The following is a 24,278-nucleotide window of genomic DNA, read 5'->3' as shown; positions in this document are numbered from 1 at the left end:
GTTAAATACATTTTGCACATTAACTAAAAATAAAAAGAGGGGATCTCTGGTTTTAATAACTGCATGACTGCAAACGTCTATGTGTAGATTTTTTAAAATTAATAATCTCATAAACAGTAACAATTTTAAAAATCCTGCATGTCGGCAGGAATTGGACACAATACGGACCGGTGCATCTCTAGTGTGAACAGTGTAATAAATTCTCAAATTTAAAAGAAATACATCCAAAAGAGAAACTTTGTACTGAAATTGTTTGCCAGTTATTCTGTGAAACAACGTTTCTGTTACAGGTCAACTAACACCAGTACTATACCTCCTCAAGCAAACTACTATGAAAGGTAAAACAATTTGCTCATGTTACACTGTTATAAATATATGGTAACTGTAAAAGCTGAATTAAAAAACAATTTTTGTCCAAAGTTGTTGAAATGGCATCAGAGAAAAAAAGAGGACATAAATTGTTATACTATGAAACCCAACAAACTAAGATCTAAGACCAAAATGGATTCAACACAATAAAAAAGGTAAAAAGGTAATAGAGGCCTTGGCGTGAATGGCCAATATTCATAAGGACGTTTGTCTTTGTTGTCTATACTGCTAAGATGATTATAATTCTGACAGATAAATATGAGAACACATATGTTATGTTATGGGAGGAATTAAATATTTGAGAAAAACAACCAATTTGTTTATTTAATATCATTTAATATTAAAAAAAAAAACAGGGGTGAACTACCTTCTACTTTTGGAGCCTGAAGCAGAGCAGAAACGGAATGAGTGAGAGATTTAAATGGTCATATTCACGTATCATCACAATCGTCGTTATTGAAGTTTATCTAGGACTAAAGATATCTAGTGTTCTGGCTTTCATACTGTAGCACATCACATTACATTTTACCTCACGCAGCGCATTTAAACCCAATGTGCATGGAGTGTAGCAGCTAGGTGAAGACATCCAACAGTAGATGAGGTTCAGATAAGTGGACATAATTCAATTTAATTTAGGTTATTTATATAGCGCCAATTTAGAACACATTACACCAAGGCCCTTTACGAAGCCAATTGCTTGGAATTTTACAGATTGGTTTAAAAGTTTTCTAAGGACACCGAGCAGATTGCATCAAGCCATTGATTTGCAGCATTCTCTCCTCCTGGATGAGCATTTAGCAGCAGTGCACTGCTGCTTCCTTAGGCGAATTGCGCATTACATCTGCACATGCGCGAGTCATACGAGTTCAAAAATTTTGGCTACTAAACAAATCCCGCTGTCACTAATCTGTGTGGAGTGCAGGTAACAGATGTAAAGATAAGGCTCACAGGCGTTGGTTTTAAGTAGTGGTGTTCCGATATCGATACCGCTATCCAGCCCGATACCAGCGTCAAGTAATCGTATTTGTAAAAGCAAACCGATACTCTGAACCGAAACCAATCTTGTGTTTTCTGCTGTGAAGAGGGGCAAAAAAGGTGCCTTTTAACACAAACATTAGATAAAGCATTTTAAGACTACGCATGATACAGAACCAAGATTGTAACAAGTACTACAGAAACAAAGCTGAAGCGCTTACCAAATTCATCACACTTGGTGATCAGTTGTTTTCAGTGGTATAGACTGTTGTTAAGTTATGTGTGATGTCTAAGTCCTAGTTTATTAAGTACTCAGTATCAGTACTTGGAATCAGCAAGTATCTAAACTGAAGTACTTGTACTCTATCTGCTATCGGGACACCCCTAGTATTAAGGCTTTAAAAGCCTTAATATACATGCCGTACAATGACAAATGCACTTTCAGTTCAATTGCTCCAATATGGACTTTATAGGCTTGAACAGTGGCAGAAAAAACACAATCGCAAGGCTCCACCGAGTTCACCCAAAGACAGAAAGAAGAAATGCGGCTGTAAAACCTCCATTCACTTTTCACAATTTTACTGACAGAAAAGAAAGATCCAGACGGATGTAAATGATGGACTAAAACTGCAAGTTTTTTTGCACACATTTATTTAGTTTAATCTTCATCTTTATGTAGGATATCTAAACTTGAAACAGAGGAGGCTGTCAGGCTCAGGGCAGCCCTGTAAGCAATAGCCGTAAGGAAGAGAGTGGAGAGACAGAACATAGAATCAGTTTGAAAGAAATGTTATTTTGCTCACCGTTACTTTTTAAATAATTATAATGCCTCCAGGAATAACAGGAAAGTTGATATAGTAGTAAAACGCTCAGTGTCTAAATTAGCAGCACCATATGCCATAATATGTCACTTCACTCACGTTAATGTGGCCAAAACTACATTTTATTCAGGGTAATTAGGTTTTTAGCGGGTTACAGAAATCTTATGAGGGTTACAGTAATACATCATATTGCTTTAAAAACTACAACGATATATTCCTCTTTATAAATATATGGTTCTCTTTATTGTTCTTTTCATTGCTGTCCACGATCTTTGAATGTTGTTTGGTAGCCAAACGTATCCACAATGCACCACGCAACCCGGATTCTGCAACTTGCTTATTGTGTAATTAACTTTGCAGCAATCCCTCATACTGAACATGCATGTAATGTGACCCAGTGTACATTTATTTTTTTCGTTTATCAAGAGTCGTTTAAATGAAGTGCTTCATATAATCTGTTGCTGTCCTTGTCTTGCAGCGTCTTCAACTTCTCTCCTGCAATGGTGGCTTCTCCTATCCTCTCCCTCTTCCTAGTCCTGAAGCCTTTATAAGCTTCTACCATCTGAATGTGACTTCTTTATGTGAAAGCACATTTGCTAAATTGTTTTCAGATTTGTGTTGCTTGTGTTTATCTAATACAGTATTATATCGAATACTGATGAAAAAGATTAATACCGTGTAGGTATTCACTTTGTGATGAAAAAACCTTGGAGATGTGTTTTTAATTTTAATAATCATGTTGGTGAAAATGATTTGTTACTCTATTGTATCCTCCTTTTTTCTATTGATCATGTCTAAATAAACTACTCAAAACATGATTAGGATGATATATTGCCCACACTAAGTTCATGCGTTAAAGCTTCTTTTCAAATGTTTTGGTGTAGTTACCAGGAATTATTAAAAGCATTATTTTTAATCTCAAAGAAGTTTCAAGATTTTACTGTTTTGTCTTTGGTCTAAAGAAAATTAACTGTGGCACAGTGATGAAACGTTACCCAAGTGTATGAAAACAGCAGTGTCTGGATGGATGAAATCTCCACTAACTGTTGGAAATCTGATGAAAAAAAAAAACATTCTAAACTTTCAGTCGTGGTTTAGATTCTTCAATCTTGAGTAAATTTACAGACAAAAGTGTTTATATTCTACTATAAAGTGCTGGTCATAAAGCTATTGCTGCTGTGATGGCCGTAACAGATGATCCTGTTGGTGCTTTGGACACTACGCCACCCTATTTGTAGATCTTTCTAAAGCATTTGACTGTGTGGATCAAAAATTACTGGTAGACAAACTCAGAAATATTGACTCCGGTCCTAGTGATTTGGCTTGTAAATCATTATACATTCTTTACCTTTTGATGTTTTTACCGTATCGTACCTATCTTATTGTGCAGACGTTTGAGGAAATGGCTACAAAAGCACTCTCCAGTCAATAATCATACTTCAGAAAAAAAAAAGTTATAAGAATAATACATTAGGTAGGATTCAAAGAACACACAAACTTATTCTTTTTGAATTCATGTACATTGAAATTTCTAGATTTGGTTGGATATAAAACAGAGCAGATAATGTATAAAGCAAGGCACAGTCTACTGCCAAAAATCATTCAAAAATGTTTACAGAAGGAAATTATTGATATAACCTAAGGGGAAATAAAAAAATTAAAAAATTAAAATAGGAACAAAAAGTATGTGTGAATCAAGCTGTGGAGTGACTTTGGGGAACGGTTTGAATAGACACAAAGCTCAATGCAATCTTCCATATTTTCAAAAAAATGTGTAAAGACATACTTCTGAATGTTTATAGGAAAAGTGAGGGATAGGTGTGAAAACGTGTATATGCATGCAGGGGTAAAGATTATCTATACATATGTAAAATGAATGCAGAATATGTGATAGGAGAAATAACTAAGGGTATAAAAAATGGGAATACTAAAAAGGGCAAACTTTTCACTCCTTTTTCAAACTTGTACTTAATTGATCTGATTATATATATATATATATATATATATATATATATATATATATATATATATATATATATATATATATATATATATATATATATATTCTATGTTTAGATATTTTTTGACTGTTCAAAATAACAAATCTGAATGCTCTAAAAGATTTAAAAATGATTTGCTTGGTCGGACTCAGCGTGTCCAGATAGAGAGAGCAGAACCAGACTTTCTGGAATTGTGTCCCAAGCTTCCCTTTGGCTCCTGCTTTATTTCATGTTTTTTATAAATATTAAAAACATTCAAACTACACCAAAAAGAAACAAGTCCACGTGTATGCGGATGATACATTAGTTCACATATTTGCAAAATCCTCCTCTTTAAGGAGCATTGATTGTTGATCATGCTATTCTGCATTTGTCAAATACAAAATTGCTGACTCCCTACTACTTTTACTATGATTTAGTTGATTGGAGATCTTTAACCATTCGGAGACCACACTGGTATGTTTTCATCTGTAAAGTTCTGATGGGTGAACTCCCATATTACCTTAGTAATCGTGGACTAAGCCTAAAAATTGGAGCAAGCATACCTCACAGCTGTCTATTTCTGCAAATGGCAGTAGGCCCACTGGGAGGAACCTGATTCCCCCCCCCCCCTCCCCACCGATTATGCTACATATTTTACTTTCAGGACATAGTGCCAGTTTTAACAAATATGTAAAATATATTTAAATGCAAAAGTTACCTACTGTAGCTTTAAAATTAAAAAAAAGTATAATACAACTTAAAATATTACATGTGATGTGTATTCTTTGCTAAAATCAATTCTCTAATTCACTTTTTATTCTACGTTTATAATGCTTTTGTTTCTTTGGATCTTCAGTGTGTACGCTAATAAAAATAAATTCCATTAATGTGAAGCACATTGAGGTAAAATGTAATAAAATAGGTTATGAAAATGAAAATGTCAATGCCACAACCATATTTTGTTGGGTACATGCTTTACTTTTGTTCATTTTGACTATCATGGCTTACTACTAATGCAGACCTAAAAATCAAGTTGCTCCCAATATTACAATATTAAATAGGTAAAATAAAAAAAAGATTTTAATAAAATAAATGTTACAGCTATGTTAAGATCTATAGAACCATGGGGAAAACTTCTGTCTTGAGAGGTATTCAGCAGTCACAAACATCCTCCAATGAGGAGCATAATCCACAAGTCACTGATAAACAAGCCATTTGAACTATGTATAATGGGAAGTTCAGAGGAAGGGAAAATGTGGAAGGAAAAACATGCCCAAACAACAGGAATAACCCCCGCCTTTGTGAAGCAAAGCCCTTCCTAGTTTTGGGAGATTCATAAGGGCTGGAGTGAGTGCTTTTAGATCGACCACACAGACATGTCCAAGACATCAGCTACAACTGTTCAAAGGGAAGGGTTCAATAGCTGGGTTTCAGAAAAGTGAATTTTGGATCTTCATTATCTGTTATCCATAATCATCAAAGTTACCAATCATAAAGATACAGTTGTGTATTGACTCTAAGATTATCCCTTTTGTATCTACATTAATGAAAAAGCTTTTAGACGATATTGTAAATTCAGATGCATCTGTACACATCACAGGGCATCCTTCCATCACATAAAGCCAATATCCAAAGGTTTCAATCTACTCATTTCTTAAAGACTCAGAAAAAGGTTAGCCTATGTTTTAGAATGTTGAAGTGTTTCATAGCTGAATTGAGTGTTATTCACCGATTATCTCAGAAACACCTCAGATTTAGTTGTTTTTTTTTAATGAAAAATCTCATCAACTTGTAGAAAACGTAATCACATTTATTTCAATCCATACATGACAATATATTATGTCTTACTGTACCACTTACTTTAATTTTCACGTCACGTTGTCATGCATCATCTGAAGCCCGCTGATAAACATTCTACCCTCCAATACACCACACAGGAAAGACATTTGTGCTACAGTATGTAGGCATGGCTTGGACAGTCCTGGCTCCTAGGTACTTCTCCTTTTTTTTTCTGTTGTCACCATCAGCCCCAGAAATCACAGTTGTAAAAGAGTCTTTGAATCCAATTCCTAAAATGTAGTTCAGCTTCCTGTGTGTTTCTGTGCCAGTCCAAGCTGTGGTCTGTAAGCTGGTTCCGGGCGGCCCGTGCGCCTTTAGCCAATAGTGACTCCAAAGCCACACTGGAATTTGTTTTTGCGATGGTTGAGGAAAGCCCCCAAAGCCAATGTAAGAGGCAGAGGTACTAGTTTCTTTTCAAGGGTTGCCCCAACCACCCAATTACTGTCAACTGTTCCTATAGAGACAAAAAAAAAGGAAGACAGAGAAAAATCATTTATCTAGTCTTTCATCCTTTACTCACAATGTTACAGAGGGTAAAATCCAAACCTTTATATTTACCTTTAAAAAGCAAATTTGCTTTGGGAAGGTCCAGCTGGTAACCGAAGGATGTTGTAGTGTCTGGCATCCTTGTGCTGGCTTCAAATTCAACTCCTACCTGTAACTGTGTCACAATGAAGTAAAAGGATATGTCACAGACGTGTTGATACTACACCCAAGAGTTAGTGTTCACTCTTTTCCTTTAGCATAAGACTCCAGCTCAGGAGCAAAACAGGAGGCCTGTTTGTTGCAAAAAACAGGTTTTCATGTTTTTTTTAAATCTTACTCCAACTTTCTGAAACTACACCACATGTCCCACAAGCTACTGTGTACATTAGCGCCTCCTGGTGGTAAAGAAGTCAGCGCTACAGAGCGTCAGAGTTTAATACCTCTGGCTGTCAATCTGTGAGAGTACCCAGAATGACACCCTGCACATCTGGACAAATCCAACCACGTTTTTCTCTCTTGTAAAAACATGTATATAACCATATTTACAAAATAAATTATTTATATTTATACTTAAAATGTCTACATTGAGTACAATGTGGAACTGAAGTCAAATTCCTCGTTTTTGTGCACAAACTTGGCAATTAAAGCTGATTCAGAATTATTCGTCACATTCTAAAAATTGTTCAGGTATGCTGGCAGCTACACATTTAACCAAAGTTCTTACTCCAAGTATTTAGCTTTGAATGGACTCAAACATAATTTCTGATTAATCAAAGGTCTGTTCCAAGCTGCTAAAGCCTGACTGACTCGGGATGGACTTTGGAGGAACTTATTGGTATCGAAACCTGTTGCGTAACGTTGCAATTACTGTAGAAAAAAAACAGCTTCAAATTCTTGCTAATTTTATGCAAGTAGATAAAACCGAATCAAATGAGGGCCTGTAATTTGTGCATAAATAGAGTAAAAGCATGAGTAGTACACAAATATATCCTCACAAGCTGTTACTAATATCCAGTACCTGGTCGTTAGCTTTGTGATAGTATGTAGCATGAGCTCCAGCACCTCCTAAAGTTAAAGTTGCCACAAAGTTGTCACCTGAAGAGCCAAAACACAAAAGATCACATGAAGAAAAAAAGATGCTAAGAAATATTTGGTTCAATTGAAATCTTTGCACTTAAGCTTATAGCTGAATGTTAGGCTTATTATTTCACAATGGAATAAAAACTGAATACTGTTTTTACCTGTGTACCTCCCTAAGAAGGATGTTACAGTTCCTTCCTCCCCTGGTCTCCTGTGATAAACCAGCTCTCCACCCAGAACCAGCGCTGGTGTAATTGACTGGAGATGGTGGGCAACCACAATACCTGAAATAAAATCATAGTAGCCCTCTTTATCTGTGTTTCGATGGAAATACCTTTCTTTTTCAGTTCTTTGTTGACTGCTGTGATTAGGACAAAGCCTCATCATTTCTGTACCCCATCATAAATCTTTTGGAAAGACGACAAAGAGCAGAGAAACTTACTATATCATTTTCAGAGCATCTCATTCTGAATGAAAGAAAAATCTAACAAATAAAATCTGTGTATCAAGCTTAAAAGCAATTAACACCAACAAATTATCAACAAAATATTGAAATGATCATCTGCATGGAAAAAAGAAATTCCTTTGAACACATATGAATAAGGTTTATCTTTAATATGTGAAAAACAAAAACATATATGAACAATAACCCTATGGGCCATATGGGCTGTGATGGCAACCCCCTAATTTTCTGTGTGGGAAAAGAGAGTTTGTTCATGCGGTACAGGCACCTCCTCACTGTAGTTTTTAGCAAAGATTAAAAAAACTCCAGGAGGAAGGAGCTGCTCAGTCATGTAAAGAGAAACCACCATCTTGCTCAATAGTGAAATGCTACTTCTTTAAAAACTTTTGCACGACTTTTCAAACATGTGCCAACAGGCCTCTCTTATAAATAAGAACTTATGTCTCAATGAGACAACCAATAAAAATAAAGGTGTAATAACAATAATAATGATAAAAAGGAATATTCATCGAGTTTAGAAATTAACTACATTTAAAAATGTATGATTTTTTTAATTAGAATTTTATCACATTATTTTTCTGATCAATTGGAGCCAAGACTGCACAGCCCAAAGTTAAACCGTATTGTGTGTTTGATTTGTTATTGTGGCTCAAAACTTTTTAAATAAACCTTTTGAGTCCTGTATGTTAGACAGCATTTAAAAATTACAGGCTGTACAGCGATCAGTTTTATCTGCTAAAAAAAACAAAAAAAATGATGAACTGTTATTTAATTTCCCTCTCGGATAAATAAAGTATTTTTGAATTGAATTGAATTATTTTATTATTGTTTGGCCTTTGGCTGTATGGGAAGTTTTCCTGCTTTGTGCTATTTCTGTGCTGATTTTGTAATGAAGAACAGTAGAGAATAGTCATTTATTTTGTCTGAAATGTTTATCAAGCTATGTTAGTACCTGCAGGTCACTATCGGTATCGACACAAGAACAAATGTATTGTTAGTACAATATTATGGCACAGAAATGCCTTAATTCACAAACGTTGCATTCTGATAGACTTCCTTCTTTTAACAAACAATAATTCCAGATCTAAACGCATACATACCAGATCCAACAAGTACATCTGGGTTTCCTAGAGTCACGGCAGAGGTGAAGTCTTGGCCGCGATACTCAAAATCACATTGCCAGTTGACAAACTTATGCTGCTGAGTCTAGAACAACAAACCAAAACAACTGATTACATCTAATTGATCGTGTGAGAAATTCTGTAAAAGATACAAGCATATCTCAAAGTGTTTTTACACACCTGGATGGCTATTTTGGAGCGTACGGCATTTGTGAGCTGGTGGATGATCTGGGCACTTAGACTGCCAGTGTTGTCCATATCTCCGACCAAGACTGGAAAGGACTAAGTACAAAAAAAAACACATTAAAATAAAGTGACGGTACAGAGTATAGAACATAATTAGGTAATCCCAAATAGAACATGCATAGCCTATATTTGTGCACTTATACTAACCATAATCTGAATCTGAAATGAATTTAAATATCATGAAATGTTAAAATGTACTTTATTTTGAAAAACCAACACCGCCTGCTCCTTGCTGTCTGGCTGCAAAGTTGGCTAGTGGCTACTGTGCTGCGCTGCTCTCAGGAGGGAAGACTAGAGACGACAGACCAGAGTTGCCCGTTTAGCGTCTTTGTTGCTATATTTTGCAACTTTTCAGATCCCTCTAGCGATCTTTTTTCAAAAAGCGGCGAGCAACGAGTCTGGCGACTTTACTGAAAGCACCTGTCGTTCTGCAGTGACAGAGGCAGCAGCAACACATCTATGACTGGGTTCCCACTTCCCTCAGCGCTGTCTCACAGGCGCACCAAAGCTGCCGCTGCCTCAACACATAAATATAATTTTAAAGTAGTCTTTTTTGTCTCAAACTAAAATAATTCCCAGAATTTGATTCACACACAGCTGCAGTCTCTCATTTGCCTCGTTCACTCCGTGTGCCTCTGATAACTGTCTTTTTGGTACAGTTTGTTTTATGCAGTTCACATTCAGGGAATGTAGTAAAATTCATAAATAATTTTATAAAGGTAATTTTTAGTTCCAAACACATTGATTCATTATTTTTAATAACTTGTTTGTGTTGGCAAAAGCTCTCCTACAGCCCGGGTCACAAATGAATAAACAAATATGCAAATCAGTTGACGTCAACAACCCCCCCCCCCCCCCCCCCCCCCCCAAAAAAAAAACAAATAAATAGCACCACCACGACTTAAAAGAATCCTAGAGGAAACCCTGGATAATACAACAGGAAACATTCAAAAGACAGAAAGGAAGGAAATTACCTCTGCTGGTCCAGTCTGTTTACTTCCAACGTATGTAGAACCAAATCTATATCCAGAATCGCCCAGAGTGCTGAGGGTAATAGTGTGGCTGACCTGGAAGTGGTTACTCAGGCCCTTGTTTACCACTAACCGCACCCCTTCCATCTGCATGGGGAACACCTCTGAAACAACAATAACAAACAATTGTTCTTTAGACTGACTTATTTGAAATTATTGCAAAGCTATTATACTGCACTCATCTACTAAACGCTAATGTGGAAACACTAGATCTCGTTACCTTTACACTTCCTGTGACACTCCTCGTATGTGCCAGGGTTTGGGAGTCGGGAATCTGCATCTGCTTTCTGCTGGTCTGACTCGGACCCTGGAGGGACGGAAGACACTGAGGGCATAGTGAAGCCGGGGGGGACGGAAACCAACCCCGTGACCCCTTGACCACCACCAGCCGCCGCTGGGGCCGGACTGGGTGAGGCGGCAGCCAACACACTGCCCATTTTCCGAAACTGTAACAGACTGCAAGAGAGACAGGCAGGGGGATAAATAATGGTTGTAAATTTGTTGCTGGCATCAGTGGTAATTGCAATCAGAACGGATAGACTCAAAATAATACTTAGGAATAGACAACAGTGTTACTAAGCACATCCTGACTTACATGATCTGCAAGATTTGGTTTATCAAAATAAATATTTGGCTTTAAAATAAAAAGATTTGTCAGACAGCACGGTCATATTCAAGAAATTTTAATACTCATTTATAAAGAGGCTTGTTTGTCCGATTTAAAGTACCTTTTGGAAAAAAAAGAACAACAACCCTTAAGCATGTATTAAATATACTTTTCATTAAGCCCCAGTTTCCGCATGAAACATTTTGCTTTTGTGTTGGTCTGATGCAATATTCTAATCTTAAAGGCTGGGTTTTATTGGTTGATGGAGAAAGAAATAATAATTAACAGAAAGAAAAAGCTTTAAAGCGCCATCCGTCTGTGTTAAATCGATATTTGCTTCCCTTAGTGCACCGAGTTACTGACATACATGAACTTTTCAGCAATAAATATCACTGTATATCTAATACGCTGCAAATCACAGCTAGTGAAACAGTGGCTTCTGTTTACACTCAAATCACTAAACTGGTGGTTGCGTTATTGGCAGTGGAAACCTCTAAAAAGCCTTTGTGTGTGTGTTATAACAGGTTCCAGTTTAGGGCTTAACTCTAGAACAAATAATAAACATAGATTATCTCACTGCTGCAACCCTCTTCCCTTCCATGTGGAGGCAAACCCACTTTAAACATATTACTGACACCTAAAGGACACGTCTTATCCATTAATTGTTACACAGCCAAAAATTGCAGACCTCTGCGAGTTGGAAATTGTGTTTTTTTTAAAATTGTGATTATATTGCAAATGCAATTAATTTTTCAGAATTCCCTTTAAAAACACACAATAATATAATTTGTTATCTATTTGTTCATTCCTGTTGGCAACTAAGCAGGGACTGAGGTTTTTGTCTGATTGATTTACCTGAATATGTGGCTTTTTTTTTATTAACCTAATAGAGTGTTGTGATGACTTTCTTCCTAGGCAGAATTTTCTTGGTCATCACTTCACATTTTGAACATATAATCAATAGTGATAAACATAACTTTTAACTGAACAAAGCGCCTACCAAAGACCAATTTACTAACATTTACTCTGCACACTAAATAAGGCAGATAATGCCAGCTTTTAAAATGAGGTAACTGCCTTAATTTTAAACATGCACACATCTTCTTGACTGTCAGATCAATTCCAGACTTCTAATGCTGCTGCTTTACATGAAACATACTGTTTGGACGTACAGCTCTGGAAAACATTGCAGACATTTTTCCAAAAGCAGCTGCCAGACCTGCAAGAATTGAACTTCCCATGCTACACTGCTGCCCACAGTCCTGCTGTGCTGTACTGGATGTAGTAGCAGCCTGGGCTAATTGTGGCTAAGGCCTTCCCTGGTCAAATTCTACATATACAACACCGGTACGTGAGCAGAACAGATAGCAAACTGCAGCGTATGGCGTTTTTAAAAGAAGTCACTGTGAAGATAAAGGAGCAGTTGGAGGAAAAACTATCAGAAAGCTGTATTTGATCTGTCAGGGCTAATGTAAGGTAACATGGTTAGTGTTAGCTAGCTGGCTAGGTAGCCATGTGGAGGCAACCACGAGATGTCTTCGTTTTTTTGTTTTTGTTTTTTACAAATGACAAACATGGCTGTTTAAATTACTACCGCGGACAAAGAGACACTATCAACCACGCTTAGCTTATAACACCCGCATGTAGTATTATTATTCAGCTACTCACAGAAACGGCAAGGGTCCAGGGGGTATTTGAACGCCGGTAAAGTTCGCGACAACGTCCGTGAACCGTACTTCATAAAGGCCCGCCCATTTCCCGCTGCAGACCCTCGGATTGGCTGACGGGGATTTCATTTAAACTTCGATTGGCTAAAATGGGTAAACTGGGAGGGATTAGTGCTGATGACGTATGGCAAGGTTCATTCGCAGAACATTGGATTATTTCAGAGTCGCACTGAATGACATTCCAAGGGTACGCCTAGTTTTGGCTCCTCAGCCCATTTGTGAAATTACACAAAGCGTGAAAACCTGAGTTTATTATGATTATGCCTGGTATGTACGTTTTCCTCGACATTTGTGACTGAAAACAACTAAAGGCCAGGAGAACAATAATTTAAAACACAATAAGTGAATTATAAAAGAGTCAAATGTAGTAAGAACATTTTAGGGTGAGAATTATTTTTTCTTACAGGTAAATTATATGCACTGTAATGTAAGCAATAGTATATTACTTTGGATTGAATTATAAAAGAGTCAAATGTAGTAAGAACATTTTAGGTTGAGAATATTTTTTTCTTACAGGTAAATTATATGCAGTGTAATGTAAGCAATAGTATATTACTTTGGATTGTGGTTTCAGCCTAAACAAAATCTGAATTCAACAACTTGATGGCAGGTCTGTTTGACTAAAAAAGAAGGGAACCAGCTCTCTGGTGTTGATTGTATCAGCACTAGTGCATGCTGGCTATTTGAATTTAGCACAAAAATCACACAAAAAGTCCTCATGTTGATTGTGTGTGTTGTAACAATGCTGCTTCAAAATGAAATCTTACACAATTGTAAAAGCCTGTTGAGTATTGATGGGTTGAGCAGCAGAGTATGTGAATTGTGCCATGAAAGCTTGCCAAATCCTCTCTGCTAACGCCAAACAGCTTTTGGTCGAGGCAGTTTGGTGGAATGGAGCAGCATCTCCTTCACTGGAAAACAAGACTTTTCATCATTTAGGTAATCTCAATAGAGACAGATCGAGATGAGATTCTGCAATTTGTGGCAATCCCATTCTCTATCCCACTCTAAGGAGGTGGAGGTGATGAATTGACCAGCCTGTTTTGTCTCTAACCCTGTGCGATCAGCTTGGGGTGCCAGAATGCCCAACACAAACACATTGGCTGGCTTTTGACAAATGCTGGTTAGATAATTGGATGCCATCCCACAACGTTGTATGACCAAGCTTGTGACCAGCATCAGGGGGAGGTGCCAGTCTATTGTGACTGTATGTAGGTCTTCCGCACCCAACCGAGGCCCCCGGTTGTTAAATGAATAACTTGTTAAATTGCTAATTGACTTTTTTGTTCAAAATAAATCATCCATTCCAATAAACAACATCAATTAAGAGTTAATTGCAGGTTTGGGCCCAATCCACATCATCAACTCTGCTACTCAACGCAGAAATTAATTTCTCTAACAAGGTAGCACTATTTAAACAGGCTTTCCAATAATATAAGATTTATTTCCGGGAAGCATAAAATATGCATATAAAATCCATCCTCTCTGTAGAATGAAGTCCTATGCTCGTCCTTTACCATTCCAAGTCAAAATACATGTTGTGAAATAGTTCTCCATTATTTAAGATGGAAAGAATTTTGTAAAGAAATCTCCAAACCAGAAAAACAGGAAAGGAAATGAATAAGGAATAAAGGAAAGACCAGGCTTTATTTTATTTAACAGAGGCCGTTTTGAGGCCAAATCATGTTTGCTCTATTTGTGCCTTCTGTTTAAAAGAAATTCCAACACATTGCATGCAAATGCACCACAAAGACAAACAAAGAGTGAGTGAACCAATTTTTATTTTAAAGGAAGCAGAAAACCCCTTATCTAAATTAAATAGGCTGTCTTTAATTACATTGACTTAATTATATAAAATATTATTAAAATAGATGTATTTTTGAGGAAAACCTTTATGGACATGGAATTTCACCGCTGTTTTACTGAGTAATGATTCAACATTCTCGCACAGGTGTCTCCATAATTCCCAAGAAGTTGAGAGGAAACCCCAGCTGTTTTGTACCAGAAAAATCAGCAAAGATTGTTTTACATTTTACATATCAATGGTTTTTTTTCAAGAAAATGTTCAGAATTTTCCATTTCAGCACAACTTTGTAGTGTACATATTAGCAAAAGTTAAGATATGAAGAAAAAAAAAAGATTCAAGAACATGAATAGTTGAAAGCATTAGATGTTTCTTTATTAAGGTTCACTTTAAGATATCAGAGATGAAACCAAGGTTTTATTGTAAGGGGCTTTATAACAAGAGGATTGAAGTTGATTTCTCTTCAAAAAACACTACAGAGATGCTCCATACATATTAGAATAACACATTACATATTATTACATATTTGAGTAATAAAATCAGATATTTCCCGGTGGATGCGTCAATGTGAAGAACTACCATTGGACTGAGGGGGACTGGTTTTATAAGTCAAGGTTCTTTAATTACGTTGTATTTTACAAAAGAAATGACACTTGTTAAGTTTATTACTTGCCTGTAGAGTTAAAGAAGGTCTTGAATCATGAATGGAGGTTGGTGAAAAGCGGATTGTGGAGGAGGGGCTGCACGACTGACTGCTGAGGGCTGGCTCAAAATTGGCTGTGTGAAAATGCACAGAAGGGGAAGTGCTTGTTGCAGATCCATCAGTCAAGCACATCTAAGAGGTGACCTGCATGAAAGAACAGCATTACACCTTTCTCTCACTAATGGATCAAAATAAACATCCATGAAAAAAACACAGAGGTTCACCGGTTACATTTGTAGTTTCAGTTTATTACAATGAATCAAAAGTCTTCCTAATGTCAGTTTAACAGATATTCGGTGTTCCAGTTTCTGCTAACTTCCTTATGCAGCTTTGTCTCACTGCTGTGGTGTGTTTACTACTACTTGCCCCTGTTGCCAAACAGCATGTGATATTTTGATCCAAATTCAGCCCTTTGATAACATGATCTGTTATTTACAGCTGCAAGGAACACACATAGCATGCAGATGCACCCCCACAAAGGAAAAAAAAACAAAAAAAAGCTGTAATTTTGTTTATGGATGTCTCCATGGCAACACGTTTGAATCCACCAATAGACTAACGGCTCACTTTAAATAATCCAGATGACAACACGGTCGATCTTCTGTGAGATATCCCGATTCCCTGGTAAATGACGATTTAAAACCCAACACAGCAATAAAATGTAGGCAAACTCCATCCCATAAACCAGTACAATAGTTTGTTACCTTGGAGATGCAGCAGAAACTGGAGCACAGACTACTGGATTATTGCTGACCAAGGGGATGACTCCTTCTTCAAGAACTCCTCCTGTTTCTTGGACTTTAATTTAAAAGATGATCATAATCATCTTTATTTGTCATTGCAACAATATTGTCAATGAAGTTTGCCCTCTGCATTTAGCCGCACCTCCCTTTTAGGGATAGGTTATGTGCGGTTTGATCTCCTACATTGAAGCATATATTTATTTTGAATAATCTTATATTGCATTAAATGACAATGAAGTAGGGGTGCACAGTGGGACAGATATGAGCAGTGAAGCCTTGCAGTAAGAAGGTCTAGAATTCAGATAAGTGGCTGGAATGACATAGAAAATGATTGGATGAATAACACATTAGTTGAAGTCACATTATACCTTACTTTTCTGTACTAAATATTTCAATACAAGGACATATATTCTTTTCTATTGTCCCCAACACCCCCAACATATTCATGTAAAGTGTTTTTTGGATGAACTATAAACTATTACAAACCAACTCATGGCAAGCATCACCACACAGGATCCTAAATGCAGCAGAGGCGAAGCTGCATACATATCCACACAAATAATCTAAACTTTTCTATAAATAAAAACTAGAAAGTCCAATCTATTAATGACAAGAAAAATAATGGTGTGACGTGTAAATTATCAGTATGATTTGGGCTGGCCCAAGGTTGTACGGGCCCTTAAGCAGATTTAGATCCGGGCCCCGTTTTCCTGTTCAGAACATCACCACCACTAACTGCATCTAAACACAGATTTGATGGAATTCCTGAGAGGCAGGTGAGTTTAATTGGCTAGCTATGCTGAAGTCTTCAGATTAAATTTATGATATACTAATTCATAAAAAAAAATTGTTAATGAATGGTCTGTGTTAAATGGCAAGCAATTATGAAAACCCCTGGTGGTTTTGGGGCTGTTGGCAGAAGTTTAGTTCGCTCTGCCTTGGGCAAACTTTGATTAGGATTAAAACTTCCTCTTAGATTAGCTTTCAATAAACTTTTATCAGCTTTCATCAAAATAAAAAAAAAAATCATTGCTTGTACTTATAGTCCCGAATATATGAATTGCAACATTTTCTAGTTCAGATTCACACTTTACTGTCCACAAAGGGAAATTTGCCTTCACATGCTGTTCCAACACTTTTAAAACATTACAGCATAGTTTAAGGGGAGGAAATAACTAGTATTCTAAGAAAACATTGGTAGATTGACAGTTGCTATAAGTTTCAAGACGATATTATGAGCTAATTTCAATAATTGCAGCAAATATCTACTGTGAAAAAAACGTACATGTAACGCATAAGCAAGGCCACAAGAGTTTCAGCATTTAAAGAAAAAAATGTAGCCAAGGAAAACATGTAAAATACATACCATTAATGCGGATGATGGAGCATTTATCTGTGGTCTTGCCACAGCCCTGAAAAGAGGCTACAAAATAAAGACAGATGTATATTTTCTGAATGAGTTAAGCTTTTTGCAGACCTACTGTGAAGACAGCTGGCAGTCTGTGTTTATCAGCTTTGTCCAAATCTAACCTGACTCTACTGCTGTGAGTTTAGAGAGGTCAGCCTTTTAAATCTTGTAAAACTAAAGGTAATCTGCTTGGGGAAAGAGGATACAATCCGTTTACAATGTCCCGGGTGTTTGGTCTCCTCAAAGACAAACATTATGTACAGTACATGTAAGAAACATTACAAATACTCGACAGCTACAAAAGTGTATCGGTCATATTGATGATGTAAACATAGTTGTATTAGTAGACTTAAATTATTCAAATTCAACCTACAGAATAAATGATAAGAAAATGGGTTAAATGTAAAGACAAAAACTATAGTCCTTGTGTGAAATAGTTGATACATGACCTTTAAAAATATTAGAGTAAAAAAATTATTTTGAGTCTAATGTTTAATTTCTGGAAACATCAGCTGAAAATCACAAACCGATTCAGTGATATCTATGCACAATTATTAATCAGGCCCTGGTAAATAACTTAGAACTAGTTTCTATTTTGGTCTCAAAAAAATAAGTCATTAATAGTTGCCTTTGTTGCTGTGAACATCTAACTTGGAATATGTGTGATCTATTGTCAACTCAAAGTAAATTTCTACAGCGTTTTGCAAACGACAACGGCTGACCGAACGTTACAGTTCATGTAAAATCAACAATAAGTAAATCAGAAAAATTTAAACTAGAACAAAAGAAAACAGTAAATGCAATAACGCCACGCTCTGTTTTGGTCTTACATGTGGTAGTCTCTGTTTGCAAATCATAAAAATGTAAATACTTATAGACACTGATTGGATGGATGTTCAGCAGTTGAACATAAATCAGGTTGAGAAATTATTTGATTAGTTGCATATGTCCATCAAATAAGGTTGGTACCCACAGGGAAAATCTTCTACAGCTTTTTAACATTTTTTCCACCATTTTTGGACATCTGTTGCAAAACATAAAGCAGAATTTATTGGACTTGAAATGTGATTGAAATTTATAACATAATTACTGTACATTTTTAGATTGATACTGTGCACATAGATAATACCAACAATTTAATATAACATGCAGCTCAAGTAGTTTACCCCTACTGTGCAGATGCTGTAAATTTCTGTGACGATCTAGAGTTTGCAGCACTCATTTTGTCATGTTTCAGTTGGCAGTGTTGTATAATAAAAACATACACACCATAGGGTTTCTGACCCTGTAATTGTTTTCATGAATGGCTGTATTCTATTGTGTTGCTTGGCAGCAGTATTTAATCTGAATCACAGCCTAAATCCTGGATTTTCTTCACCCTTTAAATCCGCGTTAAAGCTGAATTGATTTTCACAACTCAAATGTAATGACACACTTTACACCAAATTAGATTAGTCTGCTGTCTACTTTGATATCTGTCGACACTGTTAACTGTCCATTGATCTGATAATCCCTAGGTGTCTGGATTTATAAATTTAATATTATTTTTTCATCCTTTCCTTGTTTATATTCTGACAACCCTTAGGTATTTGAGTTTTTGGATTTCTTTATGTTTCTTTTTCTTCTCTGTTTATGGTCTTTAGTTTCTGCCATTTAAAGTTAATTCTTGTGTTCAGTGTGCATTTTTTTATTCTGTTGAAAAAATGTGGTTTTCTATGTTTCATTCAGTTCATTACACTCATCTCCTCCATCCTTATTAGTTTCAGCTGTTCCTCATTCCAACCTTATTGCTCACACTTGTAGCCCATTACATCCACCACACGTCTCCTCAGTATATAGGCTCCCTGGTTTTCATTATTCATTGCAGGTTTCCTCCATTGATTTCATGCTCACTGTTGCTCTGATATTCCATTGCGATGCCTCATGTTCTGCTGTTATTCTCTAGATTCTGTTTACTTCATGTTCCCCATTGTTTTGATCGTTATTCATTGTAAGTTCTGTTTATATAAAAAAAATTATTTATTCACTGCTTTGCATTTTTGTCCTTCCGAAATCGAATCATGACTTAAAGCTGGTTGGTAATCCTGTTCAAAGACACGTATACTAGGTTAAATGGTCCTTCCATCCTGATAGTAGTTAATACATTATGTATTCAGATAAACGAGGGAAAATATTTGATGTTGGTAAGAGCTGTAGGCCTGTAAAAAGGGTTCTGCTATCACTCCCCTCTGTCCCTCAAATTATCTATTGGTTGTCCCACATGCCAGTCATTCTGACGCACTCACGTAACGTAACTGGTTGCCATTGTTTTTTGCTGGATTCTTCTGTTATTCTGCTGCTCATGCTGTATGTCCTGCTCTCCTTTTGCTGCTCCATTGGTCAGTTTTCTATTATGTCATTAAAGAACTATGTTGCCAGTCTATGTATGCTTTTGGGTATTTCTGTAAGTGAACACACATGGCATCTTCTGAATCTAATAAATAGAGGCAATAAGCATTGTTAAAACAACGATATAATAAAGCTATTAAAGCAATTAAAAATGTAAAAGGAGTTGTTCCCAATAGGTTAATTGTAGTGTAGGGCATGTTACTGAAGCGTTAAAGCAAATGAACTGGGGAAACTATACCTTCAGTGACAAAAAAAAGCATGCCTTTAAAAATTAGCAGCTTCTACCACATTTGCAAACCAGCTCCATTTTGGAAATATCATCACAATGCAAAGTCAGTGTCACTTAGCGAGATTGGGTTGGAATGGACATCACTTTCAGGTCTGTATGGGGTAAAATTACAAATATATCTAAATGAGAAATTTTCAAGAGCATTTATACTGGTGAGCAAATAAGTTTTTAATTTTGTTGTAAAACTAAAAGAACTTGTTAAAAAAGTAATCATCTGGCAGGACAAAAAGATTCATTCACATACCTAGCATTGTGTTTAGATGCACTATAGTGCTATGTGACGGACCAATTTAAAGATCCTGATCCAAATCATCATAACAACATCCCAACATTTGCAAGTAGGATAATGAACGTTTTTTTTACATGTTATGTTTTTTCCTCTTCATTTAGTGTCATTAAAAATGTTTGCATAGAAATGTTAAAATGCTTTGTTAAAATACCCAGTTCAAAAGAGTTGATTTAGTTTTCCAGAGACTTTTAAAGGAGTACAAGTGGCCATGTTAGTTGAACAGCAATATATTAGCATAGTCTTGACTATTTACATATAGATCAATTCATTTGTCAGACATGTTTTTGATACTCCAAATTAATACTGTTAATCTGTAGACATGTATAAAAGACATGTCTAAATACATAAAAGACATGTATATTTTTAAAATATCTGTGTCTCTGACTAAAAGTGTAAACCTGTGTGGGTTTGTGATATTTCGTGCACAAATTGACTGGAAAGAATCCACAGAGTTCTCATTACACTTTTAATTTACTCTGGCCGCTGTCCTCATTTCTTCATTTGTACTGAGTTGCTCTTAAATTCAGGAATGAAACAGACTGAATATTAGGTTACAACAAAATCCAAACTGAACAGCAAACTTGATATAAAACAACTTCTGACAAGGTAGAAAAATAGATACAGGCATACAAACACTAAAAACACTAACAAACAGTTTCTGGTTTTAGATAAATATGGAAGGATTGTTTTATTTGCAGTCTTAATAAATTGAACCTTTGCTAAAAGAAATACTGGGATCTTTAAACAAACCATGTTTCACTGCTTGTCCTTTAAAGTATCTCTCTCATTTCCCATAGTAAACAGTTTATGCTCTGACATGTATCAAAAATAAAGGCAAAGACACAAGAACTCTGATTACGTTCTTTCATGTAATTTACAGATATGTGCAGGTAATCTCTAACAAGAGTCTATTCACATTCAGCCTTGCTTACATTCAGTTTCCCATTTCTGTTCATACTGACCTGCAAGAGAGGAAATCCCTAATTGTTGTGGCTGCATCGCTTAGAAGTTTTTTTTGTTAATCATTTTAATTTTTTTACATATTTACAAGGTAAGTGTCCAAAACCGCAGCCTTATGATTTGAGATGTCTCGTCTGGTAAGGCAATGGAAGCTCACAGAAGGCCACGTTTGGGATGCGTCCAGTTTGACAGTTGAGTCTAATGCTGATATTTTCTGGTCTCTCCTGGTGTGAGACAAATCCATTGCTGAATGTCCTGAGTTTGATGCTTAGATGTGTGGAGGTAGTTGCAAGGTCCACTGGAAATACTGCACTGAGCTAGTATAGCGCAGACGAAGTCTTTAAGGAATGGGAGGCACTAGGATGGAGGCCGTGTGGCGTCATCAGTGGTGAAGAGCCACGACTATGGCTTGAAGAAGGGGATCCTGAAAGATGATAAAAGGGTAGGAATGAGGATCTGTGGTATTTTGGTGATAGTGCACAACTGTTTGTGAACTCAGGCAGAATATTCTCACCATTTTCCACATAGCAGCTCCCATGTGGTGACACCGACATGCAAGGCTGCTCCAGAACTCTCATCTGCTTGGAGCCTCTTCCTCGTAACACATCTGTTATCTGCACAAGGTTTAAATCTTTATTATAGCTTTTGTGCAACACACTCATATAAAGACTTAGTGAAAGAGGATAATACAACAGGAGAAAACATTGCACCGCTTATGTTTGGCCTCTAGAGGGAGGAATACATCACTCCATTTTTGGCTCTGGCCTATTTGTACTGTTCTAATCTGAGCTGAGTCAACTTGGTTTTGTAATTGTTTGTTTTTGCCCTAATGTAACTTAAGTGAATAGGTGGGATTTTCCGCCTTGAAATTAGAGTGAGGCATAAAAGGTCGACAATCAAACAACTGGAGATCCCTTGGGGTTTCCTACTTTTCCTGAAATGAGACTTTCCCAAATGCAGCAACGAACTACCATAAAATAGAGCTAACAAGGTTATCATTTCCTCACTTTTATTCTGGCCACCATCACTGGCGTATCGTTGTGGTAGTTTTTGAGGCTGCTGTCCGCTCCGCTTCAACAGCAGCCGGACGGTGTCAACCTGACCTCGGCCGCAAGAGATGTGCAGTGCTGTGTTGCGCTGTACGACTGGCTGCTGACGTCACATCCATTCTGTGACAGAGAAACAGCAGATTGTGATTCATAAAGAAAGCCAGACTAGATGCTGTTACTATAAAAGGAAACTTGACAAAGCCTGGCTGGGTTGGGTTCGAAGAATGAGATAAAAAACAAAGAGAGAGTAGATTCAAAGGAAATGTGATCAAAACAGAAAGATAGATCCTTTTATGAAGGAACAGTTAAGGAAAGAGACATCGGCAGGCCTCTTTGAAATCTTCAGAAGAAACCAGAAGGAACCAGGAAGAAAAAACCACACACACACCACACACCAGAAGAAAAACACACACAAACCACACACACATATATATAATATATATCTATATATATAATATATATATATATATATATATATATATATAATCGATATATATATTATATATAATATATATATATATATAGCATCATAAAGAGAACAAAGGCCTTATACAGTATCTAATAAAAGTATTACATCCCTTTGACATTTATTAAGATTTTATTGAGACACCTACAACCAAATCATTTTGAAAAGGAAGAGAAAAGATACCTGTGTTTTCAATTTTTGTTAAAAATGAAAATATGAAGTGGGTGTGTGGAGTGGATTTGTATAGGGCCTTACAAAACACGCTTAGCTTTTTACCTATGTTTTTACATTCCAACCTGTGATATTTCTTTAATCTTATTTTATGCGATGGATCTGCACAAACTAGTATATGTTGATAAAGTAAATCAAGCACAAAATATGTAAAACAGAATAAATAAATAAAAGCACATTGACTTCTGCTGCATAAGTACTTCCGCCCACTTTGCTATGAAGACCCTAAAAGTTACTGGTGTAATCAATTCAAAAGTTCCATAATTAGGGAAACTAAGTCCACCAGTGTGCAATCCAAGTGTCTCATGATCTGTCAGTATTAAGACACCTTTTGTGAAAGGCCCCAGAGGCTGCAGCACCACTGAGCAGAGCATTGCACTATGAAGACCAAGGAGCTCTCCAAACAATTCAGGGAAAAGTTAAGTATTAGTCAGGGTGGGGTTATACAAACATGTCCAAAATCCTTGGTATGTTGCAGGGATCTACAGGATCTACAAGCACAGGTGAAAGAATCGGTTGATGGGACAACTATATTTGCACTTCACCAATTTGGCCTTTATTAAAGAGTGGCAATAGGAACACCATTCCTGAAAATAAGCATTAGAAGTTTATGTTTGGAGTCTACACCAAATCCATGTAGAGGACACAGCAAACATATAGAAGAAGGTTATTCGGATTTGGAAGTCCAGGTTAAGCTTTTGGCCCTTGTGCACGAGGCAGATTGGAAAACTAACATCGCAAACCTAACACGAAGAGCCACGAAGAGGTCTGTTGGTGTGAAAATGGTAGTGGTAGTATAGTATGCCGTGGGAAAGGTTTGCTCATCATGTAGAGACGAGGCGGGAATATAGTTAGAGAGTCAGTACGGAAAGTGGATAGAAGCTAAATACATGGCGGAGGTTGACCGTACAGTGGGACTAAGACCCTAATGCAGTCAGAGCACAGTGAATGGTTTAGAAACAAGAACATGCATGTGTTAGAATGGCCAAGCCATCAGTGACAAGACTTGAACAACTGACTGAGGTTGAACTATTTTTCAAAGAATAATATAAATAGATAGGCAATCTGGTAGACATACCCCACCATAATTTGTTATGAACAGGATTTTTGATTCAGTGGGGCTGAATAAAAATGAGTTATTACAAAACAAGGAAACAGTTCCCTTTCGCTTCAAAAGTTTGGTCAGTTACATAAAATCCAA

At 36.6% G+C, this 24,278-nt stretch overlaps 2 protein-coding genes across 5 annotated transcripts in view; one reads left to right on the top strand and one right to left on the bottom strand.

Moving 5' to 3' along the window:
- Positions 1 to 24,278, top strand: part of LOC105939649 (meprin A subunit beta) — a 45,314-nt gene that overhangs the window by 12,730 nt on the left and 8,306 nt on the right. The window contains exons 15-16 of one of the 4 annotated variants that reach the window (XM_036135196.1): positions 291 to 338; positions 2,644 to 2,983. The exons of the other annotated variants lie outside the window; for them this stretch is intronic. Coding sequence (XP_035991089.1) covers positions 291 to 338; positions 2,644 to 2,716 — 121 coding nt within the window. The 3' untranslated portion in view covers positions 2,717 to 2,983. Of the gene's footprint in view, positions 1 to 290; positions 339 to 2,643; positions 2,984 to 24,278 lie in introns of those variants that run through there. 4 annotated transcript variants of the gene reach the window in all.
- On the bottom strand, positions 5,937 to 12,831 carry LOC105939683 (translocase of outer mitochondrial membrane 40 homolog (yeast)). Its single transcript, XM_012881953.3, has 9 exons — positions 12,689 to 12,831; positions 10,634 to 10,869; positions 10,357 to 10,517; positions 9,317 to 9,418; positions 9,116 to 9,221; positions 7,714 to 7,836; positions 7,491 to 7,567; positions 6,545 to 6,647; positions 5,937 to 6,440 (listed from the first exon to the last, which is right to left on the bottom strand). The coding sequence occupies exons 1-9, from the start codon at positions 12,814 to 12,816 to the stop codon at positions 6,301 to 6,303; spliced, it is 1,176 nt and encodes a 391-aa protein (XP_012737407.3). The 5' UTR covers positions 12,817 to 12,831; the 3' UTR covers positions 5,937 to 6,300.

This window comes from Fundulus heteroclitus, chromosome 3, assembly GCF_011125445.2.
Source record: "Fundulus heteroclitus isolate FHET01 chromosome 3, MU-UCD_Fhet_4.1, whole genome shotgun sequence".
NCBI classification, from domain to species: Eukaryota; Metazoa; Chordata; class Actinopteri; order Cyprinodontiformes; family Fundulidae; genus Fundulus; species Fundulus heteroclitus.
The sequence above is the reverse complement of the archived record's forward strand: the minus strand, read 5'-3'. Positions and strand labels throughout refer to the sequence as shown.